Source organism: Aethalodelphis obliquidens, unplaced genomic scaffold (assembly GCF_003676395.1).
Source record: "Aethalodelphis obliquidens isolate GAN/ISIS:26980383/991018 unplaced genomic scaffold, ASM367639v1 scaffold25, whole genome shotgun sequence".
Classification (NCBI taxonomy): Eukaryota; Metazoa; Chordata; class Mammalia; order Artiodactyla; family Delphinidae; genus Aethalodelphis; species Aethalodelphis obliquidens.
In genome coordinates this window covers 14,262,275-14,280,257 of record NW_020837969.1, presented here as the reverse complement: position 1 = coordinate 14,280,257, position 17,983 = coordinate 14,262,275, and the positions used below count along the sequence as shown (strand labels likewise).

The following is a 17,983-nucleotide window of genomic DNA, read 5'->3' as shown; positions in this document are numbered from 1 at the left end:
TTAATTACAAGTATATTTAAAATTAAAAGTACGTGTTCGGGTTATCTTTGGTTGGAAGCCAATATCCCTTTTCCCTCTTCACCCCGGAGCCCTCCTGCCCCAGTTGCTGTCTCAGCGGGTTGAAGCCGCAGGGACCACAGGGCGCAGGGGTTCGGGCTCTACCTCTTGAACTTTCTAGACAGCTGGGCTGTTTTCCCTACTTTGGTCTTTGTATGAAATTGTTTATGTTATAAACACCTACGAAACCATTACAGTTTCATTTTAAATGAACAAAAAAAGATTCTTTTCATAGTTAACTGCAGTCAGAATAGTTTGCTTGCTGTCCGGTAACTCCTATCGCATTTCCAGATGGGCAGACTGCGGCTGCGCAGCATCTAACCTCACGTGTAAACTGACTGCCTTTGGAACCACTTCGATTGATTGCTCTCCTTGTTCTGTGCTTGCCTTCCATGCTTGCTTCTTTTTGGCTGTGCCAGGAGACACATTTGCTAGAGAAGTGTTTTACGTCTTTCAGATGACCTGTGACCTGAACTGTACAGCAGAAGGTATCTGCTGAGATCACATAATTTGCCTCAGATTATGAGATCTAAAGAAAAGCATCCATTTTTCAAACTTTTTTCTTTCCAGTGACCATCTTTCATTGCTTTTTCTTTTCATAGTGGGCCCATGGTCGTCTGTTCCAATTGCAAACATTCTGACTTTCCATACATCCCTAGATCCTTATTTTTAGATTTAACTGAAGACTGTTTTGTGTGTGTGCTGTTTTGCTTTTTGGTTGGATTTAGTAATAGAACTTCATCATGATGTTTAGACTTTATTTTCATTCCATTCCATTTCATTGATATAAGTATCTCACGTTCAGTGGCTTTGAAGAGAGTTTATCTGGAATATGATGGGGAATGCATTTGGATAATGTTAGTAGCACAGAAACCTTTTTTCATTAAGCTTTGTGTATGACAGCAATGGGAAAAATTTTCAAATAGTGAAAATTCTCAACTAGTAAGAGTCCGGACTAACCAGTGATAACTACCACAATTTTTTTTTTCCAGAGTTAACATTTGTTTTTAATAGTTATTTCATTAGAGCGATATGCTCAAATCGTCACAAAATTTTTTTTTTAGTAAATTTTTAAATGGCCAACTTTTTGGTTACTAAATGATATGAAATGTAGCTACTGAGATATAAGTTAAAGAGGTATTCAGAACCCTTGAAAAAACAAACTGAAAGTAATTCATTGGTCGTATTAGAAACGTTTTTGTTGTTGTTTTCAGAGTTGCTCTCTTGCTTCCTCTCATTTAGTAGCTTCCTCGGCAGTTATGGCTCAGCTTTTTTTTCTTTCTAGTAAGCCAGCATTGTCTTTCCAGTTGGTCCTTCTTTTCTGGTCTTTCAAAATGAAAGCTCTTTGGAATCACTTTGACCAATATATCAGAAATTTTTCTTTCTTTCTTCGTTTTTTTTTTAAAACTGCCATTAAAAAGTAGAAAGCCACAAAATAAATGACAAATTTTCATCCCGTGACCTGTTTTTACTTTAATGTTTGTCCTAACTTAAACTAGGTGGCAACTATGATAGTCACTTTGATGTGGACAAGGGCACTGGAACCATCATTATTGCCAAACCTCTTGATGCAGAACAAAAATCAAACTACAATCTCACAGTCGAGGCTACAGATGGAACCACCACTATACTGACTCAGGTAGGCAAATTGCTGATGATACAGTGTTCTGATCTCAGTGTCCACAGGCAATATGAGCAACTGATTCTGCCCTCTGAGGTTCTCAGATCAGAAGTTACTATTTTGATATAGTTTATGCACATGTACACAGCAAGGATTTTTATTTAGGGAATGAAATATCACTGCAAATCCTGTTTTAGGTTTTGAATGTAATTAACCAGTTTTGAAAACTTTGAAAGAAGACTTAAAAAAAAAAACACGTTATGCCATCAAAATCTTTTATTTTTACGCTCATTTTGAATTGTACTAGTATAAAGTATATCACTGTCAAGGATGACTTGTCCAAGTCATTTGCATTAAAACTGGTTAAAGTGATTAATTATCTTTTAAAACACTTTTTTGGGGTTTTTCCCCCCCTTGACTACCTTAGACTGTGTAAAATAACTGATAAAATTGTTCTATTCCTTTAAATATCTTTATTCCTATCTGATGATTAAGACATGGTCCGATTACTGGCATTTCAAATTGACATGTCAGAACCCTATAAATTACATTTAAGTTCTGTTCTTTCTTATCAGTTTCTCTGATTCACAGTGGGGGCTGTTTGAGAACTTCTTAAATACTTGCTGTGTGCCAGGTATTGTTCTAGAAGCTGAGTAGTAGGAAACAAAATCCTGCCCTCTTGGAGTTTACATTACAATGATAAAGCCAAAGCCTTGTGTTTAATGTGCTGTGTGTGAAAAGTAAAAGGAAGAAATTAAATGTTAGAGGATAAAATGCTTCTGAATTCCAATTTCCTATCTTTAGATTATACTATTTTAAATCTTAAGACAGATCATTTACTAAATCATTTAGTTGCATTGAAGAATAAAAATTGGTCTGTGATGTCTTTTCAATTAATAAATGAATAGATAATTTAAAGTCAGTTGTGAAATGACCTTATTTCTTTGTCCAAATGCTTGTGATTTTTAATGTATTTAAAATTGATAATATGAATCATGCTTTGGGGTCATTTTGAGGTTGTCATGTAAAAGTACCAGCACAGTATTAAAATTTCAGCCTTGTCAGTAACTGTTCTCTTTGTAGAAACTAGACTTTAGAGCATGAAAATGAGAAGAAAGGCATCAAGAATTGTAATAAATTGAACAGGGTAATTCTGAAAGGTTAAAGAGTGTAACTGTATGTAGATCAGTTCAAGTAATTGACTAACCAGAAGTCTAGCAAAGGAAACTTAATAACCAGTAGAAATGACCCTCTGTGCCAAGCCTTCTCATTATTAAAGATGATATATCTACCTGTAGCATTTATCACTTACTACATAACTCACAGTAAGTGTAGTTTTCATTAGTATAGTTAAGAGCTTAGTATGAAATACGGTGACTAAAATTCCCATAAAACCCAGTAAATATATTCTCTCAGGGACACAGAATTTCTTCAATTTCAATGCTTCGGGCATACTTCTGTAACTTATTTTGAGTCATTTTCAGAGGGTCTTGATAATATCCTAGTGAATTGCTGGCAGGGAGAGGTAGAGTATCAGAGAGCGGTCCAGATCCCAGGCTGACCTGTCCAGGTGTGGGTCATTAGGGAACAATGACCAGTAATTAGGTTTTGATTTCCAGTCTGGGGCTGAGAACAGGGAGATAGGAATCTGAGTGGGAGGAGAGCAGCAAATACCAGCTGAAGAGGGACACAGAGATCAGAACCCAGCTGACAAGGCACTGGAACACAGCAGGTAGATTCCTGTTTGTAGGTGAAACTCAGGAACCAACGGAACAGGTTTTGCCGCATCACGGTCGGTAGCAGCAGGTGTCAGATCTGAGGTTTGGAGAGTGTTTTCCGTTAAGCCAGAGAGCATCCTCGCAGAGGGGAGTGGCGGAGGATCGTGATGTAACTGCCAGTGCTCTGTTGAAGCAGCTTTCCTTGCTTTGTTGTCCTGCTGTTTCCGCTGAGGATGTTGCCCAATATTAAATCACGTCACTTTGCTTTATCTGTTATCTCAAGGTAACTTACCAAATCCAGTTCACATTTTTTCCCTTTCTTTGAAACAGCTTTGCTTTCCTGTTTTCTTTCAGTTTCTCTGGAACATCAGCATTGCATACTCTGGAGCAGGCCACTTTGTTTGAATCGGGGCTCTGCCTCTTACTCCTATGCATGGGCAGGTGGCTATGACCCTCTGTGCTTCCATTTCTCCTCTGGAAAATGGGCACAGCGACTTTGCCCTCATAGGACAAAGTGAGACGACACTCGGGTGCTGGCCCCTCAAGCCCTCAGGCCTGTCCCCAGTGAGCACTCCCTGCGTGTTCCCTGTTGCACCTCAGCACTGGTTTGGGCTCCTGTCCCCCTGCTTGGCACTGAGTCACCTTCCTGTCTCCATTCTCTGTCTCTGCGATTCATCCTGCACTGCCTGCTAACCAGCACGGTCTTCCTGACTGGGAGGAGGACGGAAGGTGATTTGCTCCCATCAGACAGTTCAGAGCACACAGGCCACACAGTTCTCAGCCTCTGCTCGGGAGCCAGGCTCTGCTCTCGGACCCCACCTTCTCCCTGTTCCTTTTCTTTGTCACCCCCGGTTCAGGGTCCTCCTGAGGTGTCTGAGAGACAGGATGTTCCCTTCCACCCTCGTCTTCATATCTCTGACTGAGCTTTTCCTCCTACCCCAGTATACGTTCATCTGCCAACCTAAAACCTGTGCAAGCAGAGCTTGTCTCCTCCTCGAAAGCTTCCTAAATGGCCTGCACCACCTCTGGACTCCTGAAAACTTCCTTGATAACATAGGAAACCTGTATGTACAAGGCATTGCCCAGTGAGGTTGAAAGCTTCAGGGGGCAGGGGTGCTCCATACTTCTTTACACCCTCCTTAAATGCAGCAAGTGCCGAGCATGGACGTGCCCGGGAAATATGTGTCAGTTGAACTGCTTTATCAAAGAGGGTTGTTCTTACTTCAGCTGTTCATATTTAGGTGGGGTCAGTTGATCTTGGAGCAGGATTAAACTGCGTTTGCCCAACACTCCTTCCATGAGAAAATAAATTTTAAATGTGTAGTGGAGGGACTTTCCTGGTGGCACAGTGGTTGGGAGTCCGCCTGCCAACGCAGGGGACGTGTGTTCGAGCCCTGGTCTGGGAAGATCCCACATGCTGCGGAGCAGCTGAGCCTGTGCAGCACAACTGCGAAGCCCACGTGCCACAACTGCTGAAGCCCGCACACCTAGAGCCCGTGCTCTGCAGCAGGGGAGGCCGCTGCAATGAGAAGCCCACGCACCTCAACGGAGACCAAACGCAGACAAAAATTTAAAAAAAACAAAATTGTGTAGTGGAAATGAATATGTAGTGATTTAATTTATAGAAATTATCTTTATAGCCTTTGCTTCTGGATCATCATTGACCTTTCAAAGTGAGGCATCTGTAGTTTTAAATGTTTACATAACTTTCACATAAACCCTTTCTGTGGTTTGGTGGATACATTTAGTGTTCATATAGTTTAATGTTACAGATCCACCGCTGAGGTCTCAGTGTTCTAGGAGAACGGTGGTATTGTCTTCATGGAAAGGCCTCTAGTCCGTGTTCTTGGCCCCGTGTGGTTAACACGCCACCCTCCCCCATGCGGTACTAGGACTTTGGCCTCCTGTGCCATTCGGACTAGTGAGGTTTGTTCCATATGAGCTAGTGAAGCTCATGTTTCTTGTTTATAACTGTGACCATCTTTTACAGTTGTAGTGATTTCTGTTATGCCTTATCCACATGTGTCTTTTCAATCTGAAAATTAATCTTCTTACTGTCAAGTTAAATTTTTTTTAAAATTTAACTTGGGACTGAGTTTTTAAATATCTCCTTTTTTTTTTCCTTTAAGGTTTTTATTTAATATTTATTTTATGACCTACTTAAGAGAATTCTCTCTCTTGAGTGTATTTAAATTGCTTTTAAGAAATAAATGTATTTACTATCTGTGTAGTTTTGTGATCACAAAAATATAAGGATTTTAAAGCACATTTCTCATTTTCCTTTTTATTCATAATATTGGTAGGGATTTGGAATCTCAAAGATTAGAACAAGAACTTCAGATACTGTGACCATTAAGCAGCACACTCACCTCAGTAGCTTGGTAGTTACAGGTGCAAATCTGATATAGGAAATCAGTCTTCTGTGAATCCTGGTAAAGTAAATTCTTTATCTTTACATGAGCAATCTAGAAATTTCTGTGGAGACCTAAGAGAAATTAAGCCTGCATTTCAGAAAGAAATGTGTGTTACATTTGTGTGTGTGTTACATTTTTCTCTCAAAAATTAGTCTCAGGAATTTAGAAACGTTTTTATTATCTTACTCATATTTATATAGGTAATATGTCAATGAAAAATTTGAAAGATGTTTTTTATTCTGGATTTTGGTTGCTTTTATTTCTCATGTTTGAATTTCATTTTGCTCAAAAATTAGGGTTTTTTTTTTCAGTGTGCATTTGATTTTTTTCCCCTGATTCTTTAAATACTAAAACATCATGATTAGGAATATTATTGTTATGTGAGTAATTTTGTCATCACAGGTATTCATCAAAGTAATAGACACAAATGACCATCGTCCTCAGTTTTCTACATCAAAATATGAAGTTGTTATTCCTGAAGACACAGCACCAGAAACAGAAATTTTGCAAATCAGTGCTGTGGATAAAGATGAAAAAAACAAACTAATCTACACTCTGCAGAGCAGTATCGATCCATTGAGTCTCAAGAAATTTCGCCTTGATCCTGCAACTGGCTCTCTCTATACGGCAGAAAAACTTGATCATGAAGCCATTCAGCAGCATGTTCTCACAGTCATGGTAGGGCTTTCTGCTCATTCTTCTGACACACTGTTTGGTTCCTGCAGGGTTCCATGTGATTGAGTGATCTTTAATCAATTTCAAGGAAAGCTTTAACAGGATCAATAATATGCTGATTCTTTTAGGTACGAGATCAAGATGTCCCTGTAAAGCGCAACTTTGCACGGATTGTTGTCAATGTCAGCGACACGAATGACCACGCCCCCTGGTTCACGAGCTCCTCCTACAAAGGGCGGGTTTATGAATCAGCAGCTGTCGGCTCAGTTGTGTTGCAGGTTACAGCTCTGGACAAGGACAAAGGGAAAAATGCTGAAGTGCTGTACTCTATCGAATCAGGTATTTTTGGAGCACTGCTTTTATAACTGCTTTTTTTTATAACTGCTCTTTTTTTATAGGTTTATAACTTTGCACTTGTTAGAAAGTATATTTTTTCTAAAATTAGTTCTAGATGTTGAAACATTTCTGTGTATCAAAACTGCTTAAATTGATAGCTACCATTTTACATGTTAGGAGAAAGAAAAAAAAATTAACTTTTAATTCATTGGAAAGCAAAGCTAGAGAGTCCTAACTATGTTTGGGTAATGTTCTTGGAGATTCATAATATTTGCATAATTCAAGGCTCTGAGAAGTCCTGCAGTAAAGAAAACTTTATTTGACCAATTCAGGATTTCCAAAATGGTTTTAACCACACAATCGTTTTCCTCCATAAACTATGAAGTACTCTTAGGGTAAGGCTGGCCTAGTGATTTAAGATTTTTCTTTTAGTCAGAGCATATCTTCTCTTGGGCAGAGCAGGAAACTCTGTGACAGAGTGCCAACTCATCCAGTTTTAATTGGGTCACGTCTCATAAAGGGTGTCCCTGCCTCTCCTACCCCTTCCAGGCTTTGGTTTTCTGCCACTTTCACCCGCATGCATCTTTCACAGTTGCATTTCGTTCATGGAATTGGGTTGGTACAGTAGGTCCCAGGGTTGGGACGAGGGCTTGAAGAAATGTTGAAAAGGCTAAGGGGCTTGCTGGAGTTGGGTGGGAGACAGCAAAGCAGGGAGACCAGCTGGAACTGTGGGCCTGGACAGCTCTGGGTGTGATAGGGCAAGAGGTCCAGAGTCTTGCTGGTGATTCCAAGAAGGAGGATCACCAGGAAACGGTGGTGACAAAGTGAAATGTTGTTCTGTTTTCTGTTTGACGCTGCTATTCACTCATTCATTTCTTTATTCCATGGACTCTCATTTTATATGCCCGGTGCCCTGCTAGGAGCATTTGTACTTGTGCTTGATAGGTAGGGGTTACCATCGGTCCACAAATGTATGTGCTTGCAAAGGAATTCTGCCCCTGATTGAAACAGGGATCTGCTTTAGAGCATGTGATTTATTCAGTCAGAAATCATCTAGCTTTGGGACTTGCCCAACTCGTGCCAAATACTATGAGTAAGTGATTAAATATCAAGAAGGCAGCTTCCAGTTTTCCATCTTTCTCAGTGCCATTGTCAGTACAAAGGTTAGACTCTTTCATTCTTTCTCTGTAGTGATTTTAGAATATTGAGATCATCCACTTAACTTTTTTTCTGTAAGTCCATACCGCTGCATATTTAGAAATTATGTATCTTTTCTAGGCATTAGAATTGATAGAGGTACAATTAACTGAAGATCATATAATCCAAAGCTGAGCAAATGGAGAGTACTTCTTTGCTTTATCAATGTGTTTTATGTGGTTAAACTATTTTCATCTTAATATATTGGAAGTTTCATTTATTTCCCTGAAAATGACCAAGCTTAAGCCATCCCTCACAAATAAGACCTCATATACTGTCCGAGGTTGCAGTGTTAAAATGTGTTATAGTGTAGTTAGTGCCCTGAATAAAACTGATTTTTCCACTGGTTCAGAAATTTAACCATTAAAAAAGCGCATTCCATTTGTACGTGCCTGAGCACTTCAGTAAAATAGTTTTCCCCCCTGAGACAAACTTACTGGATTTGTGTAGGAGAAAATGTTAAACTTTCCCTTAGCTTTCACATAGTTTTCAGCAATTGGGCGTTTAAAATATGATTGTTGGTGCCTGACTGAAGGCATGCACATTCTTTAAATGCTTGTAATGACTGATGGGATTAGTAATTCGGTATTCCAAGAATGGAACTGTGTCTCCACTCAAAGAATAGATAATACCAAGGGCCTATTCTGATATAAACTCTGGGCTTCAAAGAAGATAATTGGATAGATTTGGTAATGTAAAAATCATGCTATACAGGTTACTTTATAGGAAACAGCTACCATTAAAATGCAGTAGAATTGTATGTGTGTAAATCTGTTGAATAGTAGGCACTATAAAATGGTCACACAGCCTTCATTCAACAGTGTATTCATAGTCACCTGCTTCTGACTTGTGTCAGATTGCATTTAATAAAGTTCAAAAGAGTAGTTACAAATTCAGGCTCTAACACTGCATGATTAATAAGCAGCAATTTATGGAGCAAAAGGTTTGGTCTGATGAGGAGTCTTTAGGGAAAAAAGGAAGTAATTAAAGAATATTTTCAGTAATAATTGAGTTAGGTGTTAAGAGACACATCGGTGCCATACTCTGGGCTGTAGCATTTTATTTATTTTTTTAAAGTAGATGATTGTTAATTCAAAACTGTCATAACCTCTGGAAATAGAAGACACTCCGTAAATATACTTATTGATTAGAATTGGTTTTCTTCCCCAAACTTATGTAAAATGTAATTGCAGTTGAAGCTTTACAGAGGTTGCCATTCTGTGGGGCAGTCAGCATCCACGGCATGTCCACCGTGGGAAGAGGCAGGTCCTGCGCACAGCTTTCTGACATGCCCTTTGGGGTGTACATGTGTAATATAGTCATAGCTGACAAGCACACATTTGCATGTTTGTCCATATGGAAAGAACAACTGCCTTGTTCATATGGAAAGAACAATTTAAAACTATTTAGAAATAACGAGTATCTCTCCTACAGTGAATGACTAAGGCCCCAACCTAGTACAGACTTCTGTCACTGCCCTATTAATTTGTTCACAAATGCCATATGTATATTTCAATATTTGGTGAATGTGGCTATTACTAGATCAGACAAGGAAACATTCAAGCCACTCAGCAGCCCTCAGTGTTGCCACATAAATATGGTGTTGCTTTCCATCTGCAAATCTGATGGTTTCTGCCGTAGTATATGTATTGATACAGGTAGGATCCATATACTGATTAACTAGCTGTGTTCCTGTGTAACCTTCTTGTTATCGTTGACAAGCTCAGAGCTGTCTTTATCAAAGTCGAGATACTGCAAGTAGCAAAGAATGTTTTGAATGTCACATTGCTAATAAAAATTTTTTATCAGAGATTTCCAAATAGTCATGACATGTTCCTTTTGCTAATACTTTTAAATGAAGTGCCGCATCTAACAAGTGGTTGTTGGTAGTGATTGAAGTATAGCATAAATGCAGGGAAACAAAACCAAGTAGAAATATAAATATGGTACTTTAATGAATGTATTTTTTTCAAGCTGCTGATCACCCTGTTTGGTATTTAATTTGTTTTCTTTCCATACATGTGTAAAAGTTGTTTCATTCAACAAACATTTGCTGAGTGTCTCCTATGTGTCAGGCATTTTTCTAGGCAGAGATGATAAAATAATGAATCAAACAAGCCATGCTTAAGTGGAGCTTACATCCTAGTGGGAGAACAGATAAGAACAAGTGACAATACGTGCTGTAAAAAAAAACAGGGTAATGGGACAGAAACAGCCATGCTGAATGGGGAGGTCAAGGAAGGCCTCACCACCACAATTCTCTAAGAAGGAGGCATTTGGGCAAAACCTGAATGAATGAACGCGTGCATGGAGAGGCAGTGAGAATAGCTGGCGGAAGACTGTTCCAGGCAGGGACCCACCAAGCCCAGTGGTTCCGAGATGAGGATGTGCTCACTTGATTGAGGAGCCTTCTCATTGCAGATAAAATCCATTCATTCCTCCATGTGAGGCCTTGTGTATTTGAAGCTTTAAGATTTTCACTGTACAAAGTAAAAGAGAAATGCATCTAGATGACTGAATATAAAATATGGTAGGTCAGCTACTTTATTAGTACAGACATAGGGTAGTAAAGAGTGGGGATGAAGACAGTTGTCCAGAGGTTTTCACAGCCCCCCAAGCAGTCAACCAGTCACAGCTTTGGAAGTGGGGATGATGCAAAGGTAGCTGAGAAAGGACCTTGGAATCCCAACAACCAACTAAAACACAGTGGGGGAGAACTGGGGTCACTGGCGCTCGTAGGTACACACAGGCCGGAAATTAGTGTCTGCGAGGCCTGGCAGAGGCAGCATGACCTCGTTCGTGGGCCAGGGTTCGGCTCAGAGCTTCGTGGCCTGGAGACATTCTGGACCTCTGTCCTGTTGCAGGTTGAGGCATGGCCTTGGGGCCTGGACGCAGAGCCAGGCAGACTTAATGAAAACCAGACTGGGTCTGGCCTCAGAAAGAACTATCATGGATTTTTGGAAAATGTATTAAAGGAAGGAAATGAAAGCTGTAGAGGAAGTGTTTACTAGTAATGATGAGGAGGAAGGAGTGCTTGGTTGAGCCCCTGGTTTGCAAGTCACAGCAAGTAATTCTGGTCTGTGAAGGGCCGTGCTCGACTGCAGACCTCGAGGAACACAGAATTTGAGAAGGCGGTTAAGTGGCAAGTGGACTTTGTTTTGGGTAAAGTAAAATAGTTCAAATTTTCCAAGATTTAAAGAAAAGTATATTTTATAAAAGGGATTCTTTTTAATCACTGAATACATCATTTTTATTACTAAGAAACAAGTTATACGTTTTTCCACTATAAATTCCCTCTGATGAAAGAAAGAATTTTTAACTCCTAACAGATGCTACATTTTCAAGATTAAAGGAATTATCAGTAGGCATTCTTTCTTCTTGTTCGAAGTTGTTTTCCCCTAAAATATGTCAAGTAAGCTTTTAAAGACTCAGGCATGGGGAGCTTCATGATCTTCTGCCTCAGCAAGTTCTGCGGCAGCTCCTCAGACTAGATCAATTCAGTTCTATGACTAGAATAAATGATTCTGGACTCTTTGTTTATAAAACAGAAAAGGGATGAAGGGTTCGTGGTTGGATCAAATCTGAGGACCCTCACACTGCCTTGATCTACCCAGAAAGAGAGTAAACTGCAGAACTGTAGTAAACTCCTGGTTTCAGGAAGAGCTCAAGTGGCACAAAACTATGGAATATTGTGGAGTTGCATTTGCAGCTAAATACATGTACATAACGTAGCTGGAAAATGTCTAAAGAAAAGCAAGTAAAACAATCTTAAGAGTTTTCAGCCTCAGCAATATTGACATTTTGCACCAGAAAGTTCTTTGCTGTGAGGCTGTCCTGTGCATTGTAGTATGTTTAGCAGCATCCCTGGCCTCTACTCACTAGAGGTTAGGAGCACCCTCTCCCCACAAGTAGTGGTCACCAAAAAGGGGTCCAGACACGGTTGAATGTCCCTCTGGGTGAAAGCACCTCCAGTTGAGAACCACTCACCTAGAAATTAAATTGACCTGAAAAAATTCAGGGGATATTACTGAAATCTTGGGAAAAAAACCCATAAAGTGGGGCAGAGTACACACAGGCTTACTCATCAAGTCCCCGAATGCATAAAATAAGGGCCAACTCTATTTAAGTTTGTTAAATTTAATTGAAGTCTTCCCTTTTCATAGTGGGTAAGATTCTTGAGAGTTTGCAAGTGATAAATAAATATATTCCAAAGGGGTTTTGAGGGACTCTTGGAGATGATTAACTAAACTCTTTTATGGAAGGATAACCAGATCCTTCCACAACACATTCCTGATTCAACCAGAGAGAGTGACTTTTGGCTTTAGGTACAGAGTGATATTACTTCTGTTTCTTTTCGTAATCTATAGACAAAACAGAAAAGTTTGCCCTTAGAGTAGATAAAAATGAAACAAATCGAAAAAATGAGACAAATTGAATAAAACAAGTTCCATTCGAATATTGATAGGTCCTTGTATTTTTCTCTAACATGCTTTTTTCTCTCCTCCCAGGAAACATTGGAAATTCTTTTACAATTGATCCCATCTTGGGCTCTATAAAAACTGCCAAAGAATTAGATCGAAGTAACCAAGTGGAATATGACTTAATGGTAAAAGCTATAGATAAAGGCAACCCACCAATGAGTGAAATCACTTCTGTGTGTATCTTTGTCACCATCTCTGACAACGCCTCTCCCAAGTTTACATCAAAAGAGTATTCTGTTGAAATTAGTGAAACTATCAGCATTGGGAGTTTCGTCGGAATGGTTACAGCCCATAGTCAGTCATCCGTGGTATATGAAATAAAAGATGGAAATATAGCTGATGCCTTTGATATTAATCCCCATTCCGGAAGTATCATCACTCAGAAAGCTTTGGATTTTGAAACTTTGCCCATTTATACATTGACAATACAAGGAACTAACATGGCTGGTTTGTCTACGAATACAACCGTTCTAGTGCATCTGCAGGATGAAAATGACAACTTGCCAGTTTTTACGCAGGCAGAATATACGGGGCTCATTAGCGAATCAGCTTCAATTCACAGTGTGGTCCTAACAGACAGGAATGTCCCATTGGTTATTCGAGCCACTGATGCTGATAAAGAATCAAATGCTTTGCTTGTTTATCACATTGTTGAACCAGCTATACACAAATATTTTACTGTTGATTCCAGCACTGGTGCTATTCACACAGTACTAAGTTTGGACTATGAACAAACAAGTACTTTTCACTTCACTGTACAAGTTCATGACATGGGAACACCATGTTTATTTGCTGAATATGCAGCCAACGTGACTATCCATGTTATTGACATTAATGACTGCCCTCCTGTGTTCTCCACATCATTGTATGAAGCATCTCTTTTGTTGCCAACATACAAAGGAGTCAAGGTCATTACAGTAAATGCTACAGATGCTGATTCAAGCGCACTGTCACAGTTAATATACTCCATCACCGAAGGCAACATCGGGGAGAAGTTCTTAATGGACCACAAGACTGGTACTATAACTGTACAAAACACAACTCAGTTGAGGAGCCGCTATGAGTTAACTGTCAGGGCCTCTGATGGCAGATTTGCAAGCTTAACCTCTGTGAAAATTAACGTGAAAGAAAGCAAAGAAAGTCAGCTGAAGTTTACCCAAGATTTCTACTCTGTGGTAGTGAAAGAGAATTCTACTGAAGCCAGAAGATTAGCTGTCATAACTGCTATCGGGAATCCAATCAACGAGCCCCTGTTTTATCACATCCTCAACCCAGATCGCAGATTCAGAATCAGCCGCACGTCCGGAGTTCTGTCGACCACTGGCATACCGTTTGATCGGGAACAGCAGGAGACCTTTGATGTGGTAGTGGAAGTGACACAAGAACGCAAGCCTTCAGCGGTGGCCCGTGTCATTGTAAAGGTCATCGTCGAAGACCAGAATGATAATGCACCGGTGTTTGTCAACCTGCCTTACTACGCCGTCGTTAAAGTAGATACCGCCGTGGGCCATGTTATTCGCTACGTGACAGCCATCGACAGAGACGGCGGCAGGAACGGGGAAGTGCACTACTACCTCAAGGAACACCACGAACACTTCCAAATTGGAGCCTCAGGGGAGATTTCACTGAAAAAACAGTTTGAACCTGACACCTTAAATAAAGAATATCTTGTCACAGTGGTTGCAAAAGATGGAGGAAACCCAGCTTTTTCGGCTGAAGTCATGGTTCCCATCACCGTTATGAACAAAGCCATGCCTGTGTTTGAAAAGCCTTTCTACAGCGCCGAGATTCCAGAGAACGTCCAGATGCACAGCCCCGTTGTCCACGTACAAGCCAACAGTCCAGAGGGCTTGAAAGTGTTCTATAGCATCACAGATGGCGATCCTTTCAGCCAGTTTACTATTAACTTCAACACCGGAGTTATCAATGTCGTAGCGCCTCTGGACTTTGAGTCCCACCCAGCATATAAACTGAGCATCCGAGCGACTGACTCCTTGACCGGTGCTCACGCCGAGGTCTTTGTGGACGTAATCGTGGAAGACGTCAACGACAACCCTCCCGTGTTTGCCCAGCAGTCCTATGCCACCACCCTGTCCGAGGCATCTGTAATTGGCACATCCGTGGTTCAAGTCAGAGCAACAGATTCTGACTCAGAACCAAACAGAGGGATTTCATACCATATGTTTGGGAATCATAGCAAGAGTCATGATCATTTTCACATAGACAGCAGCACTGGCCTCATTTCCCTGGTTAGGACTTTGGATTTTGAGCAGTTCCAGCAGCACAAGATTTTTGTAAGGGCTGTTGATGGCGGCATGCCTCCTCTGAGCAGCGAAGTGGTTGTCACAGTGGATGTCACCGACCTCAACGATCACCCACCACTATTTGACCAACAGATTTATGAAGCCAGAATTAGCGAGCACGCTGCCCATGGGCATTTTGTGACCTGTGTCAAAGCCTATGATGCGGACAGTTCAGACATAGACAAGTTGGAATATTCCATTCTGTCCGGCAATGATCATAAGAATTTTGTCATTGACAGCAGGACGGGGATCATCACGCTCTCCAACCTGCGCCGGCACGCCCTGAAGCCATCGTACACCCTTCAGGTTTCTGTGTCTGACGGAGTTTTTAGGAGTTCAGCTCAGGTTCATGTGAGCGTGATTGGAGGCAATTTGCACAGTCCCATTTTTCTTCAGAACGAATATGAAGTGGAGCTTGCTGAAAATGCTCCCTTGCACACCCTGGTGACCGAGGTTAAAGCAACTGATGGGGATTCGGGTATTTACGGTCACGTTACCTACCATATTGTAAATGACTTTGCCAAAGACAGGTTTTACACAAATGAGAGAGGACAGATCTTTACTTTAGAAAAACTTGATCGAGAAACCCCAGTGGAAAAAGTAATCCCAGTTCGTTTCATGGCCAAGGACACTGGTGGAAAAGTTGCTTTCTGCACCATTAACGTCATCCTTACAGATGACAACGATAATGCACCACAGTTTCGAGCAACCAAGTTTGAGGTGAATGTTGGATCCAGTGCTCCCAAAGGGACGTCGGTCATCAAAGTCCTTGCCAGTGACGCTGATGAGGGATCCAATGCCGACATCACCTATGCCATTGAAGCAGATTCTGAAGGCGTTAAAGAGAATTTGGAAATTAACAGACTGTCTGGCATAATAACTACAAAAGAAAGCTTAATTGGCTTGGAAAACGAGGTCTTCACTTTCTTTGTCAGAGCTGTGGATAATGGGTCTCCACCCAAAGAATCTGTTGTTCCCGTCTACGTTAAGGTACTTCCACCAGAAATGCGGCTTCCAAGGTTTTCAGAACCATTTTACACCTATACAGTTTCGGAAGACGTTCCTATTGGAACAGAAATAGATCTCATTCGAGCAGAGCATAGCGAGACTGTCCTTTACAGCCTAGTCAAAGGGAATACTCCAGAGAGCAACAGAGATGAGTTCTTTGTGATCGACAGACAGAGTGGGAGACTGAAACTGGAGAAGGGTCTGGACCATGAGACAACTAAGTGGTACCAGTTTTCCGTACTTGCCAGGTGCACTCACGATGACTATGAGGTGGTGGCTTCTGTAGATGTTAGTATCCAAGTGAAAGATGCAAATGATAACAGCCCTGTCTTGGAGTCTAGTCCATATGAGGCATTTACTGTTGAAAACCTGCCAGGGGGAAGCAGAGTCATCCAGATCAGGGCGTCTGATCTAGATTCAGGAACCAATGGCCAAGTTATGTATAGTCTAGATCAGTCACAAAGTGTAGAAGTCATCGAATCTTTCACCATTAACATGGAAACAGGATGGATTACAACCCTAAAGGAACTTGACCACGAAGAGAGAGACAGTTATCAGATTAAGGTGGTTGCATCAGATCATGGTGAAAAGGTTCAGCTCTCCTCCACAGCCATTGTGGATGTTACTGTCGCCGATGTCAACGATAGTCCCCCACGGTTCACAGCAGAGATTTATAAAGGGACTGTGAGTGAAGATGATCCACCAGGGGGCGTAATTGCCATCCTGAGTACCACGGATGCTGATTCTGAAGAGATCAACAGACAAGTTACATATTACATAACAGGTAACGTGTTTAAAGCGAATGGTTTAATTTAAAATTAAGTTGTATTAGAAGTATAAATTCTGAGATATGTATTTTATGGAAATTGAGAGTTGAAGGGACGATTTTAGTATATCTAAAATAAGTAGAAATAACATCTGTTAAGCTATGTTTCAAGTTCTTTGCCTGAGCAAAGCCAGTAGTTGTTTCATTAGGCTGATTTTGATGATTCATTCTGTTGATCTTTATACACTGTATAAAAAAGATATTATAATTTTAAAAATCTATGGTTTCAGTATAGGCTAAAATGTTTACTGATCGTCTTGAAATTTTATTTGGCTTAATGCTGCGTTTAAATACACATTTTAGTGCTGCTTTCTTTGTTGTTTGGGTTTTTTGAGGGTTTTGGGTGGGAGGGGTTAGTGAATGGGAAAGCTAATAAAATAAATTTAAGTGCAATTACTTTCTTTAAAACTTAATTCTTTTGAATCATAATATTATATATCTTTTGTACAATTTATTTCTCCTGTTATTCCTTTTTTTATTTCAACAAATTTGACTGTCATCTCCTTCCATTGATTTAATAGGAGGGGATCCTTTGGGGCAGTTTGCTATTGAAAATATACAGAATGAATGGAAGGTCTATGTGAAGAAACCTCTAGATAGGGAAAAAAGGGACAATTATCTTCTGACTATCACAGCAACTGATGGGACCTTCTCATCAAAAGCTATAGTTGAAGTCAAAGTCCTTGATGCAAACGACAACAGTCCCATTTGTGAAAAGGTAGGATGCTCTTTAAGTCTATATATTATGAATTCAGATTTCTTTCTTAAACCTTTCAGAAGGACTGTCACGTGGTGCTGTAGAGTAATTCAAATGTGTTTCATGTTGTAATCTCTTAATGTTTAAGTCGAGGTGAGGGTTAAATGGGGCAAGAGTTGCATTAGCTTCAGAACTACTTTTGGGGGATGCTAAATAGCTTAAAAACCTAGTTCAAAATACTGTGAATTGCTGACAGGATTACAGTTGTATATAAGCATTGCTCTGTTACGTTTTCATGAAAAGATTCCCTTCATTTGGTGGTGAGGTAGCTCTGTTCTGCACCAAGAGACCGTATTTTGGGCCCTTGCTCTTGTACACGCTAGGGGAACCCAGAGGTGAAGCGTGTGGCTTCTGCCCCTGTGGAGCCCACCGTTTAACATGAGGACAAAATGCACACCAAGGAAGAGCTGCGCCACCTGAGGTTGCTCAGTGAGGGCGGGAGTTGTCCCCGGAACTGGAGGATGAGGAAAAGCTCAGCCTTTGGGAGGTGGTGATGAGATCGCCAAGAGTGGAAACGGAAGGGCATTGGGGCCGGAGGGTAAACTGGGTGAGAGGGGCTATGGAGGGCGTTCCAGGGAGCTGGGACTCCA

General features: G+C 40.7%; 1 protein-coding gene across 4 annotated transcripts in view; it reads left to right on the top strand.

The window, feature by feature from the left end:
* FAT1 (FAT atypical cadherin 1) overlaps positions 1–17,983 on the top strand; it is a 117,974-nt gene that overhangs the window by 74,937 nt on the left and 25,054 nt on the right. For all 4 annotated transcript variants that reach the window (XM_027122671.1, XM_027122668.1, XM_027122669.1 and 1 more), the window contains exons 7-11: positions 1,557–1,696; positions 6,213–6,488; positions 6,614–6,824; positions 12,527–16,594; positions 17,158–17,354. In XM_027122671.1, coding sequence (XP_026978472.1) covers positions 1,557–1,696; positions 6,213–6,488; positions 6,614–6,824; positions 12,527–16,594; positions 17,158–17,354 — 4,892 coding nt within the window. The remainder of the gene's footprint in view (positions 1–1,556; positions 1,697–6,212; positions 6,489–6,613; positions 6,825–12,526; positions 16,595–17,157; positions 17,355–17,983) is intronic.